Here is a 19675-nt window from a genome sequence, read left to right on the forward strand (position 1 = left end):
CACATATCTCGAAGCCCAGAGAACATGCCCAAGTCAGCTTAAAGTCTGTTTGAGTGAGCTGAACTAGGGCTGGGTAAATATACCGAAAAAACGGTATATCGATCGTATCGTACCGAAAAATATCGAATTTTAGGTATACCGAAATTTTCGGTACGATACAATATCGTATCGAAGTTTTCGATACGATAACGATATGAATTTTCTTATACTGTTTCATATCGAATATACGATATATATCAATATTTTCGGTATAGCGAAATATATCGAAAATCAATGCATATCGAATTATCGATAAATACCGTTTATACCGAGTATACCGTGCTCAAGATCAAGATGTTGATAATTTTTGCTAATTGTTGTTAAGTATTTTGTTCGAACTTGACTTGATTATGATATTTTTTGATGTTTTGTTGCGTTGGATTTTGATTATGGAGATATAAACAATGTTATTTCACTGGGTTGAAATTATATTAATTTTGGTTTTATTTTTCAGTTGCAATTACTCCATATTTTTTGGTACACAGGTATTCGAAATGGTATAAAATTTCGGCATATCGTACGAAATTTCGACATACCGTTCAAAACGGTATACCAAAGTTCGGTACGATATCGAAATTTCGACACGGTAACGGTATAGTTTTTTTCCATACCAAAATTTCGGTATACCGAAACTTTCGATACGATAACGATATGAAATTCTTTCATACCGATATTTTTTATATAATAACGATACAAAATTTTCGATACGGTATCGTATCGACCCACCCCTAAGCTGAACAACTCGTCAGTTACAACAACTACTTAGTCGATTTCTTCTCCTTCTTCCCCCTTCGTATAAAGACTATCGCCTTTGTATGTGCATGTTAGAGTGTCCACAATAAGGGAGCCCCGGTCCGTGCATGTTAGAGTGTCCACAATAAGGGAGCCCCTGCGGCGCCGCGGCTCCCTATTGCGGTGGACGGATGGGCCAGGGCAGGGATGGGGTGGAAAGGCCACAACCGAGTAGTCGGTGTGGACGGGGCTGAGGGAGAGGGGGGGCTGACCGCGGCTGGCTATTGCACGGCGCCGCAAGCCGCAGCGCCCCAGAAACTCTGTTTTTTGGCCGCCGGCGGTGGGAGAGGAGTGTCCATGTTAGGACACTCGGGTCAGGACAGAGAGTTACACTTTGCAATGCATATTAGCTAACTGAGTATTTCAAAGTTTAGCGAAGTTCTTTGATTGAGTAGTAAGCTTGAGAGATTGAGATTGTTGTAATCGATTTCTTAATTGTGTTCAGAATAATAATCGTCTCGCCTTTGTCCGTGCATGGGACCAAAAAGAATTTCAGTTCAAATGTAAGGGACCAAAATTAGACTTTAGTGTTTTAAATATTTGGTTAACATAAAGATGATCACACAACCCACAATTATATACTACTACTAAGTACTAATCAAAGTCCGCAAAAGATAGTAAATGTGCTCATCGTGATTAAAATAATCATAGCCAATTCCATCTCACTTTGGACAACTAAATTGACAAGAGGGAGAAAAGAAACAAATGACAGTTTTGAATAACAAATCAAGCACATGCACACTGATGCACAGGTGAACCAGACTCTAGATTTATTAATCGGAAGAGAAACAAGCATGTTACCGATTGACTTACGATTCATTGTCAACGCATTAGATTTAGTTTGCAGCTACTTGCATAGAAAGTAAGACCCTTTTTATTTCTCTAGAGAGAAACTACCTGCTGATGCAATTGGCCTTTCAAGCTTTCTTATCAATAGAATATAGCGTTGATGCAATGAAGTTACAGGTGAACAGCAAGAATATTAGCCCAAGATAAGTTTCTGCATGGAAAGATAGTATTCGAAGTACCTTTATTTCACTTTTTAAAGAAAAATTACAGCGTTTATATATTTACGTAATTCAAGTCAAAGATGAGTTAGCATTCTTTAGGAAGTGCAACGCCCAGCTCAAAGTTTACGAAAAGTCATAAAAAGTGTTGAGTTATTGCTTATCTCGTTCCTCCCTCATCCCCTGGTGCGACAGAGTATTCGCATGAGATAGTCTCCACATTGGCATTGTTCAACTTAACCTTTGTCCATGATACTTTCCACATCTGAAGTAAGCTGACCCTGAACACAAGGTAATAAGCAACTCGTCAATTAACTGATTTATAACTGGAAAATCTCTAAACTGCAGCAACAGATAATGAAATAGGCGTTTTTCGAATATGGGATCAAGTAGAAAACCAACTCAATTATTAGTCACTTTTGTTGCCAATTTCTTTGTATGCAAACTTCTGGCTCATATAGTCGAATATGGGATCAAGTAGAAAACCAACTTAATTATTAGTCACTTTTGTTGCCAATTTCTTTGTATGCAAACTTCTGGCTCATATAGTTAAAGATTGCAATCACTCTTGACACATATGTCAATAATCTACATTCCATATATTACTCAATAACAGCTCATTTAGAAACGATCATGTGATCGCAAGCCTAAAAAACATTCACAACTAAGCTTAAAGCCAATCTCCTAAATAGACCAAACAAGCAACTTATGTTTTCAGTTTGCATATAAACTACATTTGCATGTTTTATAGCCTATAGGAGGATTTTTGTCTTTGTTGTATTGGAAGGAAGCACACTTGCATGGGATTTTGCATAAATTCCTCGGAAGTCAGTTAATGCACTCATCTCATGCTACGGTTGAATAAGAACATCTGTAAAATAAAATGATAGTACCTTTCTTCAGCAACCTCCCTCTTTGCAAGCATAAGAGTCAAGAATACAGGGACAAGAGCAGCACATAAATGCTTAAGTGTGTGCCCACTCATAATGTGGAAGGTAACATTATAAATAGGTACATCAGCTGCCTCCTCAATTTTGGCTAAGATATAGAACCCTGCAAAGATGATGAAACTATTTTGAGAATGTGAAAACTCATTGAAGGGGGCTGCAGGATTTCAAATACAGACCTGCTGCCCATAACCAATATGTGGAATGTGTGTACATGGGAGGTAGTAGTATAGCCATTACTGGGATAGCAATGCATGGAACAAACTGGATCACAGCATATGGACGGAGGTCGTCGAAGAACCTGTAAGAAAAAGGACAGCAAATAGCTCTTATGCAGATGAAGGAAGCTAACAATCTAAAGCTCAAGTACAATGTCAGTAATTATATGCCTACCAACCACCACAGCCACATCCCACTTGTCAAATTTCGTGATCATATAAAATATGAGCAAAAGATTTGGAAGTCGGACATGTACAGACAATATAAAAGCAAGTTCACTGCTTAATCCATAATCAGCCCATACCTTCTAAGTGAAACTTGTACTAATAGTTTATGCAAGTAAAAATGTATGCAAGCAAAAGATTTGGAAGTAGGACATGTACATACAATATAAAAGCAAGTTCACTGCTTAATCCATAATCAGCCCATACCTTCTAAGTGAAACTTGTACTAATAGTTTATGCCAACAAAAATGTATGCAAGTAAAAATAGCATAGGATCACATGTCATTAACAACCAAGGTACCATCTCATGCTATACAAGTAAGCTTAAGCTTACCTCCAATATAAAATGCTGACTACACCCGCCAAGGTTAGAGGTATAATAGAAAAGGTTCCCTTACGTGCATCCACTCTCTCAATGATGAATATAGCAATGATAGATGTAAACGCCACAGTCATCTACATTACCACATTGCAAGGGTCATTCTTAAGATCTGTTACAAATTAAAACAGGTACTTGAACAGAATTAGACATAATATATTTAAAGAAAGCTTACTGGTAAGCGATCCCACACAAGGCGGGCATCATTAGGTTCCAGGTGATAGTAAGAAGAACCAAAACCAACAGCCGCCACACCTGCGAAGAAGAATGTCCAGCCAAAAAGCTCACCTGGCAAGCTTTTAGATCATAAATAATCATTAGCAGTTAGAAAGTGACCGTCAAAAAGCAACTCCAGAGTCATGATAAAAAAACATGTATATATGCACCTTAGCTTAAAGTAGTTCCCGTAATAGCAAAGTACAAGGCCAACTACGCCAACTACGAGGAAGGGGAAGTTTGATATCACGTTCAAGAAATTAGGAATTCCTGAAAAAGATGAAATGACAAACCAAAAAATTGTTATAGCAGATACGGAGGTAAATTCTTTATATTCTTTTAGGATAAAGTAAAAACTATGTTGTCATACACTAAAATAATTATAACACTTTGGTACATCACCAGAAACAGTGTGGAAACGAGGCCAAAGACGAACATGTGATTTAATTTTCAATTGAGTACAAGGCTACGCAAATTCATAAAAAAAGAATACAGTTTTATATACGAAGAATCAGGTTAAGTGAGAAATATATGCAAGTGACAAAAAAATGAATACTGGAAAAGGAACATCATCTGTCAATTCTAGAAACCCCCAAATTTCAGAACGACGGAACTCCCACAATACTACTACTACTACACTCAGAAATGAGATCAATAATCTGAAACAAAATACTATACTAATAAAATTCAAGGTTGAAAAACGAGCAAATAAAAAATCACCTAAGAATTCACGCTGATCGGCGAAATTGTGGTATTCTTGAGATTGCGGAATTGCTGGAGTCACTAACATTAGTACCACGAAACAAAGGATTGCGACACCCCATGCTGTCGCCGTCCGTTTCCTCATTCTCAATGGCGAGGCTGATCAAAGGCAAAATTCCGAGTGATCGCGTGATTTTCTAGTTACTCCTTTTTTGGGGAGTTAAGATTGAGGATTTGTTTCCACTTTATTTTTTTAAGGCAGAGAAGGTCTGCTGGTATCTTCGGCAACCGTCGTCCACGCACTCGTTAGCTCACTGATCGTTTCGGGGTACGAGCTCTTCAATCCCCTAAAGTGAGAGCTTTTGGACGGTAATTTCTCGATCAACTGCAGCGCAGCGGCGCGACTCTTTCCGGCGGCGGAGGGTGGCTGTTAAATCGACGAGCACGGAAGCAGGTGCAGAGCTTCGGCTCAGTCCCGTTTCCTTCTCCAAAGGCACAACAGCGTGAACCGATCGATCAAACAATAATCATATGCTATTCTATGCACCGTAGCTTTCGGGTGAAAATAATTGATGTATGCAGATGAAATCAGGGAGTTTTGCAGAAATATGAGAGGAATATCTTGAGTGAGATAGATCCGAGTGCTGAAATCGATATTAGCAGCAGATCAAGAGAAATCGAGGCTCTGTGTTTGATCGTAGATTGTGTAAAGAATTGAAAACAGAAATCAGCAAATGGAGAGCTAGGGTTCTAGAGGCTTTTGCTCAACAATTAATCCCAAATTTATAAAGAGCGTCTTCAGCCATTTTAGTCCCGTCGTTTAAACTCAAATCTAAAAAAAATAGTGTCTATATTATACTTTTCTTAATTTATAAAATTTGAAAAAAAAATTGATTTTGATTTAGTATTTTCACTCAAAAATCGAAAACGAAATTAATTTTAGAGTACTATTGAAGCTAATTACTATTTCATTTAGATTTTAGTATACTATTAGAGATGATCTTTAAGTTATTTTTATTTATTTTTCAGTAACCTATCTTGATTTACCCTAAAATCACTATTTTATATAATATTTACACTAAAATAGATTTAAATTTAATATAAATAGTTGAAAATGCTCTAAATTTATATTCTAAAAGATACATGCATATTTTACTTGTATGGAATACTCAAGTGGAGTACTAGTATTACTCATCCATTAAGAGTATCCCCATCCGTGCTCTTAGCTAAGAGTACGGAGGTGGACCCGGACCCACTTTTACTCCTTGTCCTTAGCTAAGAGCACAACATCCACATCTGTGCTCTTAGCTAAGGACAAGCTTCAAGAGTCCCACCATTCTATTATTCAATTTAAATACTTCAATTATTAAAAACATTTCTACATTATAAAAATACATTAAAAAATAAAAATTACATAATTAAAATCCTAAAAAATAAAAATTACATAATTAAAATACTTAAAAATAAAAATAAATAATTAAAATCCTAGAAAATAAAAAATACATAATTAAAATCCTACAAATTAAAAATTACACACGTGGAAGACTAGTCCTCTATCCCCAATTGCCTCTTGAGACCCCGGATCATTTGCTCATGTGTTGCAAGTTGATCCGGAGTCATCCGAGATGTATCGTTCATATAGAGTTGACTCAAGATGGCCCACAACGTGTTGTTCGGGGGTGGAGGAGGCACAAAGGGAGCGGGGGCGGCGGGGGTGGGGGCGGATGGAGTCGAGGCGCGACGGCGGGGGCGGTTGGCCGCCGCCTTCTTCCTTCCTTGCGGGCGGGAACCGCTCGGGCCAGCGTCGGGGCTACCCAAGTTAGCTCCGGCAAGCTGGGTAGCCATATCATCGGAGACGCCGTCGGATAGGGCAACCGACCTGGACCGTTTGCTTGGAGGAGCTGGAGGAGAAAGTCTTTGCTATGCCGCTCCTATACTTCGGATGTTGGCGCCCCTCCTGCCAACAATCGAGGTACTTGAACGGTTTGAACTCCTCCCGTTGGTATGCCGCCAAGGCGGCAGTGACGATGTCGAGCTCGTTCGTGCCGCTCCCCGCCGACCGCTCTTCCTGGAGGTAAATCCCCTGGAACTTCCCGATTGCTTCGTTGCATCTGTAGATGCAATTGCGAACCATACTATCATTGCGATAGATGGTTCCCGCCGGCCGGGTTTCATTGTAGAGGCGAGTGATGCGCCACCAATACGTATCCGCGGTTTGGTTCGTGTCGACGTCCGGATCTTCGGAGACTGCCAAGTAGGCTTTGAACATCGCCATCATCTCTCCCGGAGTGTACGGGGTGCGGGTGCCACGAACAGGAGGAGTAGGAACAGAAGTAGGAGTAGGAGTAGAGCTGTTGCTCCCTCCCGATCCGGGTTCGGGTGCCCACCCGAACCCGGGGGCGTTTAGGTCGTGCAACGGGTAAGGACGGTAGCCACCCGGAGCTTGCGAACCTTGGGTTTGAGGAGGGGCCGTAAATTGGGTTTCCGGACTATATCCGGCCTCGGAGTCGAACCAATCGTGGTTCCAACCGCGATTGCCGGAAGGGTGATCGCCGGAGCCGGACATTGTGTAGTGTGGTGAGAATTTAGATGAGATGAGTATGAGGAAAAAAGATGAGAGAATGTAGATGATGATAGAATAGATAATAGATGAGAATGTGATTTTTTTTGTGTTGGAGTTGGGGTATTTATAGATGAAAATGTGAATTTTGGGGAAAAAAATTGAAAAATAAATTAAAAGTGGGTAGAAAACGGATATATTTTTTTGGGAAGTGGGAAAATAATTTTTTTTATTTAAAAACATTTTTTAAAATAAATTTTGATTTTTTTTTTAAAAAAAAAAAAAAAACGAAATTGCCAACGGCTATGCCGTTGGCCAATCAGAAGCTGCCACGTAATTGTGCTCAGCGGCACGGACGGACGACCTCCAGCGGCGGACGGACGAGCTTTGTCCAGCGGCACGGACGGACGGACGCGGTTTTCCCTACCGCTGCGGATGCTCTAATGTGATTAATGGATTTTAAGGATTTTAATACTAGAGAATGTTACTGAATAAAAAATGTAAAGTTGAGATTATTTGAGTTTTCAAAGCCATATAAATTTTTTTGTTACAGTACTACTTGTATATCTTTTGCTTGTTATATAGTATATTTTAAAACTTTATTTCTATATTAAAGCATACACTGACACAAATCCTCTAATTTGTGGGTAATATAAAAAATTGAATGGCACATTTTTTTTGTTTCGAAAAGTTGATAAAATACTGAAATTGTTATATGGAGTATTTCAGTTCCCGCCACGCCAAACACCGCATTTTCCATACGCCTCTTTCTATTGCGAATACGTTCCCTATCTTAAATTCTTAAGAGAATTGAGCTAAGTTTCCGGTAATCGATCCGCACAAGCACAAAATCAGTCTCTGCCTCGCAATGGAGGAGGAAGCTCAGCGGTGGAGCGTAACGTACACGAATCACGTTAAGCAGAAGCGGAAAGTCTATCACGACGGCTTTCTACTTGTTCAATCATCTCGAAATAAGGTTTCTCCTCATCTCCAAAGGAATCATACAACATTCATCTATTTTATGCATATCATTGTTATGCCAATTGGATTTAGGGTGAGTGTTTGCTGATCTCATATTATGGTGCACAGTTCTATTTAAGTATTATCTCTGATTGCATTTTTCCATAGTTACTCCCCTCTCTTGCTCCATCGCCTGTGGTATTATATTTGTGAAAGAAGGCAGTGTTGTAAATAGAGGAAAATTTAAATGCGACCTTCTAATTCGTAATTCCAGGTTAGGTTGGTTACCTTTGCTGATAATCTTATTGAGTTAATTGCTAATACCTATTGCGATAGTCTGATCAGCTTACAATTTCTGTAACACAAATCATACAGTTTTTCAAAACACGCCTGTTATATTGTAATTCTATCAGAAAAATTTTCAGCCATTCAACTTTTCTACCTTCTGTTTTTTTTTTAGTTAAATTTGAATTGTTAATAGCATTGCAGACTCGGTACCAGCCACTTGTAAGCGAAGTGATATTAAGTTGTTTATATCATAGTATTAACTATCCAAAGACAATGAGAGCCAGATATCCTCCAGATGTAATATTTTCAACTAGGTTTTGTTATTGAGCTGGTTAGCTAAATGTCTTTTCCAGATGAGATGTCATATGTTTTGTGAAGACATTTTATCAATTCAGAATCTCAGTTCCAGATGTTTTTAATGTTTTGTTTCAGTGATGATATGCATTAGTGTCATCGCTCTTTGGTTCAAATAAGAAATGCTATGTATAATAAATAGTATTAATTTTATGCCTTCATGATCAGTTCATGCTGTATGATGAATGGGACAAGCTCTTGGAGACTAGGTTTGTGAAGAAAGATGATCTCATCACATCTGGTGAAACTATCACATTTGGTTCTTACCTTGTTGACCTTGGTGAGCTATGTCAAGGCCATCGACCTACATCTATTTTGAAATCTCAAGATCAGGGTGGGAAATTTGCAGAAACATCCAGTTCATGTTACTACGACTCCCAAAGTAATATATAGACTTCATTACCTTAATCTTTTGGTTAATCTTCTTTTATTTTACTGTTTGTTTTCCATGAAATTGTCAAGATTGGAGTAAATTTGTATTTTGTGCATTGCCGCATGACAAATAACTGTGGACTTTTTTGCTTCTGGAAAAGATAGGAAGCCTATGGTTGGGAAAAGAAAAGGACGAGTCATTAACATAAGCCCATCACAGAAAATGATCAGAGGTTAGTTTAAAAATATTCATAATTTCATCTCTAATTTATGTCCTGAAATTTATCCACATATTTTTCGTATTGGATGTATTAAGTTAAAAAACAGCACATCTTGGTGGTTGTGGAAGAAGGTGGCAGCTAAGATTTGTATAATGCCTCTGATGAATAAATGTTGTCCATAGAGTGCATTGTTGCTGATAATTGATTCCATCCCGGTCTTTCTTAATTATTAACTGGACTTTCAACTGGTGCTTATTTTAGATTTCAAGAAAAGTGAAGTGAATAAGTTAGATTCCTCACCAAATTGTATGGATATGACACTCAGCACAAAAGGTAGATTTCTAGCTCACAATGCACTAGTAATGAAATGTCCATTTATTCTTTTGGATTTATCTAGTTATTCTTTTAATTCTTAAAGAAGTCCTTGAAATTAAAAAAAGATAAACAGTTTATTTCTTCTGTAAAGAATGGCAGGTCTTATACACGTCACAAATAACACAAAAGGCAAAGAAATATCATGATGGCTTTCTACAGCTTATAATTCGTGGATCACAAGGAAGACAGGTATCAACTAATATAACTAGCTAGTTTTCTTTTCTTTTTGTACATAACCTTATCTGTGATCATGCACATGCTTTTCTGAACGGTAAATTGCATCACATAAAATGGTAATCAATACACTTATATTATGCGAATGTTTTATGATTCCTTTCAACTTTTTTCTGTCTTCTCTTGTTTCCTCTTACCTACCAGTGTTTAATCTTTTGAAAAGTAAGTTCTTCACGTGCTTTGTGTTACAAAGGAAGATAAAGAATATTTATTTAGTTGACTTCTTACTATCACTCTATGTTTTAATAAGACTATATCCTTCATAAATGAACTCTGTCAAGTTTATACGGTTATCCATTCCATGTCATTGTATTCTCTACTGCATCACAAGAAATCAAAAGATATTTCGTTAGTATATGCTGCTCATGGAGACTGTTATCTGGTGTCCAGGATAATAAGAAGTTGCCATTGAGTTGAGATTTTATCTTATTGAAATATAACTCAGTTGCATTTCCTATCCTGTGTAGTTTGTTTTTATCAAGTGTAGTTTGTTTTTAACAACTCCTATAAAAACCACCCTAATTTGACTCTTAATTAATTTACTTCAGGTTAAGCTGTACGATACAAACAGGAGACACTTAGATGGAAAGTTTCTGAAAAAGGATGAAAAAATTTGCTCTGGTGAATCACTTGTTTTGGATGGTCATTTAGTGGATATTGGAGAGCAGGAAGAAGATCATAAGCATCCAACTGACTTAAACATTCAAGGAAAAAGCTGTGACATAGCTGGAAAAAGTGATTTCGTTGATTTCCATACCAAAATCCCGACTATTAAAAATTTTCCTGCTGGTATTTACCCTCTTTCCATGTTATAAACCTGCTTTTGGGTAAACTGTAAAGTAGAATGTTGTATCACTTCTGGTTGAATCTTCATGGTGTCTTATTACTTAGTTGTTCGCATTAGAGCTTGGCTCATTTAAATTTAGTAAACTCCCCACACTGCATGTCAAAACTAGATACTTTAGCACAGGATGAACAAATAGAACCAGTCACTGGAGATGTCATTTTCAACTGTAGCTTATTAATGGGAAACTACGCTTGGCATTAGCTGAATACACCATATATCACATTGGTCATTTAGTTAGATATCTTTTCTCTTAAGAAGTTAAATGGGTCTATCGTGCAAATCTCAACAGTGTTCTAAAATTTTCTTATCATTTACTGCAGCAATCTGAATCATCATCTTTCATTCGGATTTTGTGCAAGCACTTCAACTGCATTTTAAAGCTGAAATAACACTTAGCTAGCAGTCCTTGCATCTCCCTCATCCTGTATAATCACTTGGAAATTTGCTGTCTTCAATCTTCATTCTTCAAATCTAATCAGATTTCTTATAGCTTTTCTCACAACCCATATTTTCTTGGGTATCAAGGAAAAACACCAGGTGGCACCTCTCAAGGCACACTTACTAAATTAAGTGATCCAAGCTACAAGTCTGAAAACATCAAATTATATGTGGGAGATGCAGAGCCTAAACGTTCTGGTAAGAGGTCTCTTGATATGAAAACGCAACCATAGGATCTCATACTCTTTTCTGAAAGTGTACTTTCAATCTGAAGATACTTTTTAGTTGTTTTTGCGTATTAGCTTACTTGTGTTCAGTCCAGTATTTGAGAAAAATAATGAGCTTTTAGTCTGCCTTTTAGTTTCATATACATCTGATTACTGGTACCAGAAGGCAGATGCTAAAGGTGCTCCGAGAGACTTAGAAATTTGCTTTTAGTAATTAATCTTAAGCCAATTGCAAAATAATGTCTTGTCCTCTCATGATACAAACGTTGTTCAGCGATAAGGATTTCTGGTTTGATAATGTTACTGTTTGTGTAATTAATTTCTCATGAACCTTTCTTAGATAATAGAGACTTGATTCATAAAAATTCAAACTAAGCTCTGTTTTATAACTCTGCAGGCCACCATTTTAGAGGCTTCTATTTATCTTGAAATGATGATTTACATACTATGTTTTATATTTCTCCCTGATTGAGATTGTTTTTCTTTCATTTGAGGGCAATGCCACTCGAACGAAATCCATAGTTTGTTACCTTCAGTATACCAATAACAATGCTTTTTTCATGCATTTCCAGCAGTGCAGTTTTTCGGGAAGACACATTTACTTTTAACAATTAAGTTCCATTATGCATTAGATAAGTTCTTAAGCAATCCGTTCGGACTTCGGAGTCACTGAGATAATAAGATTGGTGCCAAGGATTTTTTTGAGCGCCGTGTAATAAATTAAATATGACCTAATCATGCTCCCATTTGCTGTTAAAATAGTGCACTTGGAATCCAGAGCTCATCTACCTTCATGATGAACCATTCATTGTAGCTTCTGGTTACAGAAAATACGTCTAATCTCTCTGTCAAGTCATGGATATTGGTTTCTTATCTTGTTTTCTTTTCCGCCAACAGACATGAAATTGTAAAAATCACTCATTAGTCTTCATATCAGATTTATAACAAAAAAAATAGGATTTTTCTAATTCCATTTTACAACATTTTTTCTGCTGTCCTATAGTTGAAGACTGAAAAGTATTTTAATTCTATGACAGTCTGCGATATATTGTCCATTCTCAGACAACCAAGTGAGGGGAAGGTTGTCTCTGTGAATAAGCCTTTTACCGAGGAATGTGCTGTGTCACATCCTTCAGAGTTTCTGTCTGGTACCAATAATCATATAAAAGAGGAAGAATGTAGTGGAACTGCAAGACAGGAATTGAGACAAAAAGGGTCAGAGCATGATATCATGATTAAGGTTATAAAATCTGAACCTACTGAAGTCAAGATAAAAACTGAAAAGAGTGAAATTCCTGAAAATGGAAGAGTACCTCCAGCTAGACCTTCTAGCTTTCATCTCAGGTATAAATTTTGCATTCATGCTGTTGTATTTGTATATCAGGTAAAAAGAGGAATTGTCTTAATCATGGCACATTTTGGTTTGGTTGAACAAGATGCCTCTGGTTTCTGTAGCATCTGCAACTGGAGCACAACTACTCTAGGAACTGATACTAGTTATAAGATGTTTATGTAGACAATTCTCATCAATGAAAGAGTCAAGAGTGGCACTTTAGTTTCTGTTATTGAGAGATTACACTAGTTCCTTACTAAAAGTAAATTGACTTTCTTCTCGAAACTAAGTAATTCATGTAGCTTTATCTAAGGTGAAGAGTTCTGATATCAAAATTAGCATTGATATAAACATGAAAGAATTCTGGCGATGCTTCCTGTCTGTTATATCCAAGCTATACTGAATCTTATGGCTGAAAACACCCAAGATTCTTTTGCTCAGATGATGCAAACTTGTTTCCTCTTGACTGTGGCATACCTGTCTTGTAGTATTTAATTAACCGAGTTACACTTTGCTAAAGAATCTTTTTTATTACAGACAACAAACAGGGAACTTTGTATCTCCTGTCTATGATGCACGTTCTTCATCTATGAAGTCTCATGAAGAAGCCGCTGCTGCAATGAATGCTGATAGCCAAAAGGAAGTCATAGGTCTCACCAGAACATACAATAATGAAGAGCAAGAAAACATATTCCCATGTGAAGGTGAGTTACTGCAATACATGCCCCATCACCGGACAAATTATTGATGATGGTTTATTGCATTTTCATCTTGCAGAGGTTGTAGTTGGATCAAATGCTGCACTAAAAAATGGTTTGAGCTGCAGGAAATCAGCTGAGGTGAAATTCTGAAACATCTTGATTTAAAATTTAATTGACTAATACTTCAATGCTTTGGTAGTTAAACTGCTAACCTGCTAGTTAATTTTATGAGATGACTAGCTTAATTAACTTGAACATGCAGTCCTTTGTATCCTTTATGCATAGAGCTACTGAAGGTTTTTTGAATATGCGTTCACTTAATCCTTTAGCAAAGTAGCTAGAAGCCAATTACAGTAAAAGAACGATCAAATATTTTAAATTTGGAAATAGGAAGGTTTATCACCTCTGGATAACTATTGATAAAGCATAGACTAGTCTAATTCTCGGTTACTATTCTTTTTTCGTGGAAATACACAAATTACCAACTCACAGTAATAATATTCTGGATGAGCACAAACCAATAAGTCTCTATTGGTGCACTGATTTTAGTGAAATTTCAGTTGTCATCTAGCACAGAAAAGGCATCCTCATATTTGAAAATATAGTGAATAAAGATGTTTCTTTTTGCCTAGCTGCAGAAACACAAGAAGGGAAGCAGTTCTAGATGGAACAATGATCTCAAAGAGGCAAGTCTCAAGACAAAGGATATGGATGAGATCCCGAGTTTTGATCTTGGATTTTGAGAGGAACCTTGACAGAATATTGTGTGCCACAGAGCTTGAGACCTTATCATCATAAAGCTCCTATATACTGATTGTAACTGTGAAAATAAGAGCTCAACTTCCGATGTCGTAAGAACCCTTTATTACAACCATATCTTTGAATTGATATAGCTGGCTGCCTTGATAATAAATTTATAGCAGCCAAAAGAGAGTCTATCTATCTATACATTGTTTGGAGCTTATGATTCTCCTTTGTTGACCGATGAGCACTAAGCAAAGCTCTGAACAGATTCTTACTTCTTTTGGTATACGACTCTATCATCTGTCCTTCCCTCTTCGTGTCACCTATTCTGCTCACTGACATAGCTCTTCGTGGCTCTGTTGGTCTCTGCCATTGCATCTACCAAATGTCTCCTACATTACTAACTTGAAACCATAATGTTGTAATTCAAACAATTGATTCTTGGCTTACCTGTTGATTACTGTACAAAGGGGTAGGCGAGACTGATCTCTTAGCAGCAGATCCAGACCTCTTGAGAGGAAAACTAAGTGGTGAAACTGAACGCTTCCCTGATTTACATGAAAACATTAACCTCATAAGAGCCGCCTCCATTTTAAAAACGCTTATGTTATGCATTTCAATTAAACCCTCAACTTCCTGCACGGTTATCTACCAAAATATTCATATAGAATACTAACATACATCAACCAAATGATTTGGACACAAAATGAAATCTTGAATCAACACAAGAAAGAGCAGAAGTAGTGGAGATGCAAATATGCAAAAGCAGTCGAGCCAATTTACAGAATTGTTCAGATTTTACTCACTAACCAGTTTCTTTCTTAGACATGGCTCGCGTAAAAGAAAAGTGGGCAGGATTTTGAGACGGTTCGTCTAAAGAAACCATCGGGTGTCCTTTTCTGCACAAGTAAGATTGGCTTGATGAATCTGAGGTGAAAAATGCAATGTGTTCTTCTTTGTGTCAGATTGTACCTTGATAACGGTGGCTGATGCTTTAGTCGAGCTGCTTGAAAAGCTTTAGCAGATGGAGTATCTGGACTACTAACAAGTCAGTTTACTGCTCAGGAACTTGGTGTTCAAACATTCATCCGATGCTTGAAAATCTAAATCTCCTCAGAATGAGCTTTAATATTCTAAATGCAGTCCCTACTACTAATCTTAATACAGTATGTTATTTTATTTTCTGTTATAGACAACAAAAATCCAAATATAATCTGATGCAGACACTGACACACCACATAAGATTAATTCTTATCTTGGACATAAACTACTTTGTCAGAATATGATTTCACAACCTAATACAAATATTATTTACCTGATGTCTTGATTCATTGGAATATGCCACAAATTAATCATCTATTCAAACAAACAATCCATGAAAAAGACAACAAAAATAAGTTAAAAGAGCTGATGCCCAACAAGTTATGAAAATATCCAACCTTGCTTGGTATGATTCATATCATACCGGGGATGCAAGACATGATCTCTATACATCAACTTCGATTTCCCAATTTCGGAAGACTCTGCAACAGAAATAAACTAAAAACCTATAACTGGCATATTTAAGCAAATTCTGAATTCTAAGATAAGTAGAAAACAGAATAACATAGTTGCCTGGAACAATATACTGCTTATGGTGCTTGGGAGCTTCAACCATCAACGAGTGTTGTGATACGCCTCTCAAGTCGACAAATCCTTGAAATGCGCTAAGTTTCTACAACACATCCCACACCCAAAAAAACCAATAAAATCTCTTAAACTGTTGATATATCTTCTGCTATTGATGTTCTCCAAGAGTTAGAGTAGGACCAATTTCTTCCATTCTTACAAGAATGGAATAATCTAATCAAAGTAGTTATAGCAGTTGTACCTGTTGAATGCAAGAAAATCTAATACTTGTGGCAGAGAATTCATCAGCCTTCTCATCCAAGAATTTGTTGAGTTTATCAGCTATGGACCCCAAATGGTCGACCGTGCTCACCACAGCTTTCGTCACATAATCTTTCGACGATTCCATCACACTGCACACACATCATCATTCTCAACATACATACAAATTCAATAAAATGTTTGCAAACCAGAGAATACCATACAGTATTTGGTGATCATCTTTGTCATAAGATGACTCAAAATACTCTGCTGCTGAATACAACTGATTCTTTAAAACTTTGAGATCCTGAAAAATCCCAAAACAAATCAGAATCACTACAAAATAATGGTTCAAGTGGTAGCTTTTTTGGTAGATAGGAAAAACCTTCAAGCTCTCTGCAAACTGCAAACTACGCTGCATGAAGATTTCATCATAGTTGGAGACCTTGTGAGGGGTACTAATTGAACCCATTCTTCTCTGTGTGTGTGAAGGTACCTAAACAAGAACATGTGGGAAAACCATAAGTGGACAAAGTGGAGTAGAGCTTTAATCAACAAACAAGTTATTAAGACATAAATTTTCTTACAAATAAATGAGTGTGCAAGATTGAATAGAAGCAATAAATGATGTGAGAGAAGAGTGGTCTAGTTGGCCGCAAAAAGTTAATATCATCAAATCATATCCATCAAACTAACTTTGAAAAATGAAAAATGGGTTACATGTATTTGGTTGGAGAGTGGAAGAATGATTATAACTGCACAAAGGGATGGAGACTGACAGTGTCATGTAGTGTAGACTACTACAGAGGATGTGGGCTTGCAAGATATGGAAAGCATTAATTTTACTAACATAGGAGTATTAAATAATCAAGTGAAAAGTATAAAAAAAATAATAGCCCAACAAAATATTTAGGATTGATGCATCTGAAATCTCATAATAATTCAGAAGACAGAAATGAATAATGGATTGAATTACTAAATTCAAGATTTACATCTAAGGTTGGATGTCATCATTTTCTTCATATTTTTCATTACGCCTCTTTATTTGATGACACTCAATTTCTATAGATATCATTCAAATGGGAAATCTTTTACTAGTATATTGAGTTAATTACAACGATTCCTTTAAAAAAAAATTCTAATAAGCATTTTATAAACGTTTATGGGTTGAAAATAAAGGTGAAGAATTTACTGTTGTACATGTGAGTATGGTATTGTATGTAGCTGCTTAATAAGAGAGATGACTTTCATTCTAAATAAATAATAGTATTAGGTGTATATTTCTTGATTTAGAGATTTTGATAAGAAATAAATGACGGAGGCAGCCAAAGTATATCTACTTTGCTGTCAGCAAAAGCATTTTAGTTTGTCATATATGCTACATTACTCTGCCACCTACTGTGTATAAAGCATCTTAATTACTTCGCATGCATTCATAATCTGCCAAATATTTCTCAACTAACCGATTTTATAATATAATTATTAGTACAATTTACAAGCCACACACGTCTATATATGTTCACACGCATGTGTGTGAGATATATATTTATTACTCCTAATAATTTCACATTATACAATAAATAATTACACTATACATTTTTTTTTCTTACAGTTCACATACCCAAATTAGTACTATACTACTAGTGTCTATGATAAATTTCTCTTCATAAGATGTGTCTCATTTTGAATATCTTTTTACTAATGTAGTAATACTTTAACTAATTTTTTCTTTAAGTATCTCTTTACTGATGATTAAAATCTTCGCCTTTTACTACTGATATTATTTAATGGATGTATGGAGTGTAAAATTTTGTATTGGATTTGTATATGCTAAATGGTATCAGTACCCAAAAATGTTGTATGCATAGTATGAAACATACGCATACTCGGACAGAATTAGTGTGCAAGAATTTAATCAAATGTTGAAATTGTAACCAAGCATAATAGCATTCGAATATGTTAAGAATAATTTAGAATTTAGAGCTCACTCATGTTTATATATTCATGCGTTGTCATAGGATATGAGTTAGAATATAATTTAAATTAAAATATTTTTAATTTTTTAGCTATTTCCTGAATTAATTGGAGTAATTATGTCTCTTTGCTAGTATCCTAAAACGCGGGTAAGAAAAAACGACTATGTTTTCACGCCACATTTCTTGACTATTTATGAGTCATAAATAATGTAGTTATATTTGGTAAGATCAACAACAACTTTTTGAACCCTAATAAATACTTTTAATTTGCAAGTATTACTTGTATTTGGATATTATTGATATATTGATATAAGACCATTAAATTTTGAAGTGTGCTTTCTTTGTTCCTAAACTGTTTTTGGATCTTGTTGATATTATTATAACCAACTTACTCCATATACTTGTACATGGATGAATGTTCGGTTGCTTAAGATTCACTTATTCCAATATTAGTCGAGATAAGGTAAAAACTCATAAGTCAAAATTAATACTACGTGACATTTTCATGAGATTAACAAACCCTATCTACCTAGCTAAGCGAATAACATTCTTAAAATTGATCTTTATCTAATCCATCAATCTTATTTAATGGGTCTCATTCTGTATAAATATCTTTTACCTCAAGGCTCAAGCTCTTGTATTCGGTCCTATAAGAGCTCCAATTTCTTGAAATAGAGTTGCACCATAGTATTTTCTATCCACCTTCAATGACCAATCTTTCACTTTAAGTCTCCCTCCGTCTCATGTTACTTGAGTCATTTCATTTTTGCACTCGTTTTGGAAAAATGTGTTAGATATCATTGCCAAAATAGCTCGGTCACTGCCAGCAATGCAACAGTGTCAAGTCTTGAAGAGCATTGTGTGAATCCTGTGTTCAGCGCACGAGAGAAAGTTGTTGATAACTCCACACGAGCTGAGCTCGTGACTGTACCCAAGATCACAGCTAAGGTGGAGGACCACTCTTGTACTTGAAGAGACGTGGTGATCAAAGATAAAGAAGAAGGATGTTTTGCAGAGTTAGTTTTGTTTAGTGTTATTATTATGGTTTATCTTGTACTTAATGAAGATTAGTTAATGGTTCTAGATTGTTCCAACGATGGATATATGTATGAGCTCTTGGAGCATTTTGGTCATTGAATGAAAAACAACAAATTCTACACTCAAGCTATTTTTAGTATTCTCTGCATTAACTTTCTTCTTCATGGATCCTACTGTATGTTTTCAAAATGATACTAATAAATAGTAGAACTAGTTATAGCGGAGAAAGTGTAAAGTAAGAAAGAGAATTCTCTCTATTACTTTGCTATCTCTTCAATTTAACTATTTATCATAATTCTTCACTTTAACTATTAATTATAATTCAAAAATATATTATACAGTCCTTTTATTGAGTTATCACGATTGAAGAAAGACAAAATGCAGATTGAAATGTCATGAAGATGAATTAGTACGAGTCGGGGACATTTCACATAAATGAAACTAGAGTTACGTGCTCCATACGATAATGTGGAGTCCAAATTGTCAAACCTTTTGATTTGCCTATTCACGAAAATTCGCATAACATTATTTAATGTGTCAAATTATGTTAGACAAATTAAGATTTGGATTCAAATAAACTCGTTTAATAATATATTTTTAATTTTATTGAAAT

At 36.1% G+C, this 19675-nt stretch overlaps 3 protein-coding genes across 4 annotated transcripts; 1 reads left to right on the plus strand and 2 right to left on the minus strand.

The window, feature by feature from the left end:
* Window positions 1-1844: 1844 nt before the first annotated feature.
* LOC125216649 lies at window positions 1845-5312 on the minus strand. The gene is made up of 7 exons (XM_048118405.1): window positions 4544-5312; window positions 3994-4093; window positions 3783-3903; window positions 3563-3684; window positions 2965-3086; window positions 2732-2891; window positions 1845-2119 (listed from the first exon to the last, which is right to left on the minus strand). The coding sequence occupies exons 1-7, from the start codon at window positions 4668-4670 to the stop codon at window positions 1999-2001; spliced, it is 873 nt and encodes a 290-aa protein (XP_047974362.1). The 5' UTR covers window positions 4671-5312; the 3' UTR covers window positions 1845-1998.
* A 2526-nt stretch (window positions 5313-7838) lies between these two features.
* LOC125209191 lies at window positions 7839-14206 on the plus strand. Of its 2 annotated transcripts, XM_048108799.1 has the most exons (11): window positions 7839-8061; window positions 8856-9069; window positions 9221-9292; window positions 9542-9613; window positions 9747-9844; window positions 10438-10678; window positions 11262-11372; window positions 12439-12745; window positions 13272-13438; window positions 13512-13573; window positions 14074-14206. In XM_048108799.1, exons 1-11 carry the CDS (start codon window positions 7954-7956, stop codon window positions 14176-14178), a joined length of 1557 nt encoding a protein of 518 aa, XP_047964756.1. In that variant the 5' UTR covers window positions 7839-7953; the 3' UTR covers window positions 14179-14206. The 2 variants fall into 2 exon arrangements, with proteins under 2 accessions (XP_047964756.1, XP_047964757.1); XM_048108800.1 differs by lacking the exon at window positions 9542-9613.
* Window positions 14207-14256: 50 nt separating this feature from the next.
* On the minus strand, window positions 14257-16775 carry LOC125209192 (protein ABIL2-like). The gene is made up of 10 exons (XM_048108801.1): window positions 16636-16775; window positions 16434-16544; window positions 16273-16355; window positions 16050-16200; window positions 15794-15893; window positions 15619-15702; window positions 15152-15212; window positions 14990-15078; window positions 14630-14727; window positions 14257-14557 (listed from the first exon to the last, which is right to left on the minus strand). Exons 2-10 carry the CDS (start codon window positions 16518-16520, stop codon window positions 14375-14377), a joined length of 936 nt encoding a protein of 311 aa, XP_047964758.1. The 5' UTR covers window positions 16521-16544; window positions 16636-16775; the 3' UTR covers window positions 14257-14374.
* Window positions 16776-19675: the final 2900 nt, after the last annotated feature.

The sequence above is a fragment of the Salvia hispanica genome, chromosome 3 (genome assembly GCF_023119035.1).
Source record: "Salvia hispanica cultivar TCC Black 2014 chromosome 3, UniMelb_Shisp_WGS_1.0, whole genome shotgun sequence".
Lineage (NCBI taxonomy): Eukaryota > Viridiplantae > Streptophyta > Magnoliopsida > Lamiales > Lamiaceae > Salvia > Salvia hispanica.

Excerpts from the sequence above, each read along its gene's own strand:
- LOC125216649 (XM_048118405.1), bottom strand. The coding sequence starts at position 4,670 with ATGAGGAAACGGACGGCGACAGCATGGGGTGTCGCAATCCTTTGTTTC. Across the intron at positions 3,685-3,782 it reads TTGTGTGGGATCGCTTACCA|ATGACTGTGGCGTTTACATC; the intron begins GTAAGCTTTCTT and ends GTGGTAATGTAG. Across the intron at positions 3,087-3,562 it reads GTCAGCATTTTATATTGGAG|GTTCTTCGACGACCTCCGTC; the intron begins GTAAGCTTAAGC and ends TTTTTCTTACAG.
- LOC125209191 (XM_048108799.1), top strand. The coding sequence starts at position 7,954 with ATGGAGGAGGAAGCTCAGCGGTGGAGCGTAACGTACACGAATCACGTT. Across the intron at positions 9,293-9,541 it reads ATCACAGAAAATGATCAGAG|ATTTCAAGAAAAGTGAAGTG; the intron begins GTTAGTTTAAAA and ends TGCTTATTTTAG. Across the intron at positions 13,439-13,511 it reads AAACATATTCCCATGTGAAG|AGGTTGTAGTTGGATCAAAT; the intron begins GTGAGTTACTGC and ends TTCATCTTGCAG.
- LOC125209192 (XM_048108801.1), bottom strand. The coding sequence starts at position 16,520 with ATGGGTTCAATTAGTACCCCTCACAAGGTCTCCAACTATGATGAAATC. Across the intron at positions 16,356-16,433 it reads AGTTTGCAGAGAGCTTGAAG|GATCTCAAAGTTTTAAAGAA; the intron begins GTTTTTCCTATC and ends GGGATTTTTCAG. Across the intron at positions 15,213-15,618 it reads TATGAATCATACCAAGCAAG|ATACTCCATCTGCTAAAGCT; the intron begins GTTGGATATTTT and ends TTAGTAGTCCAG.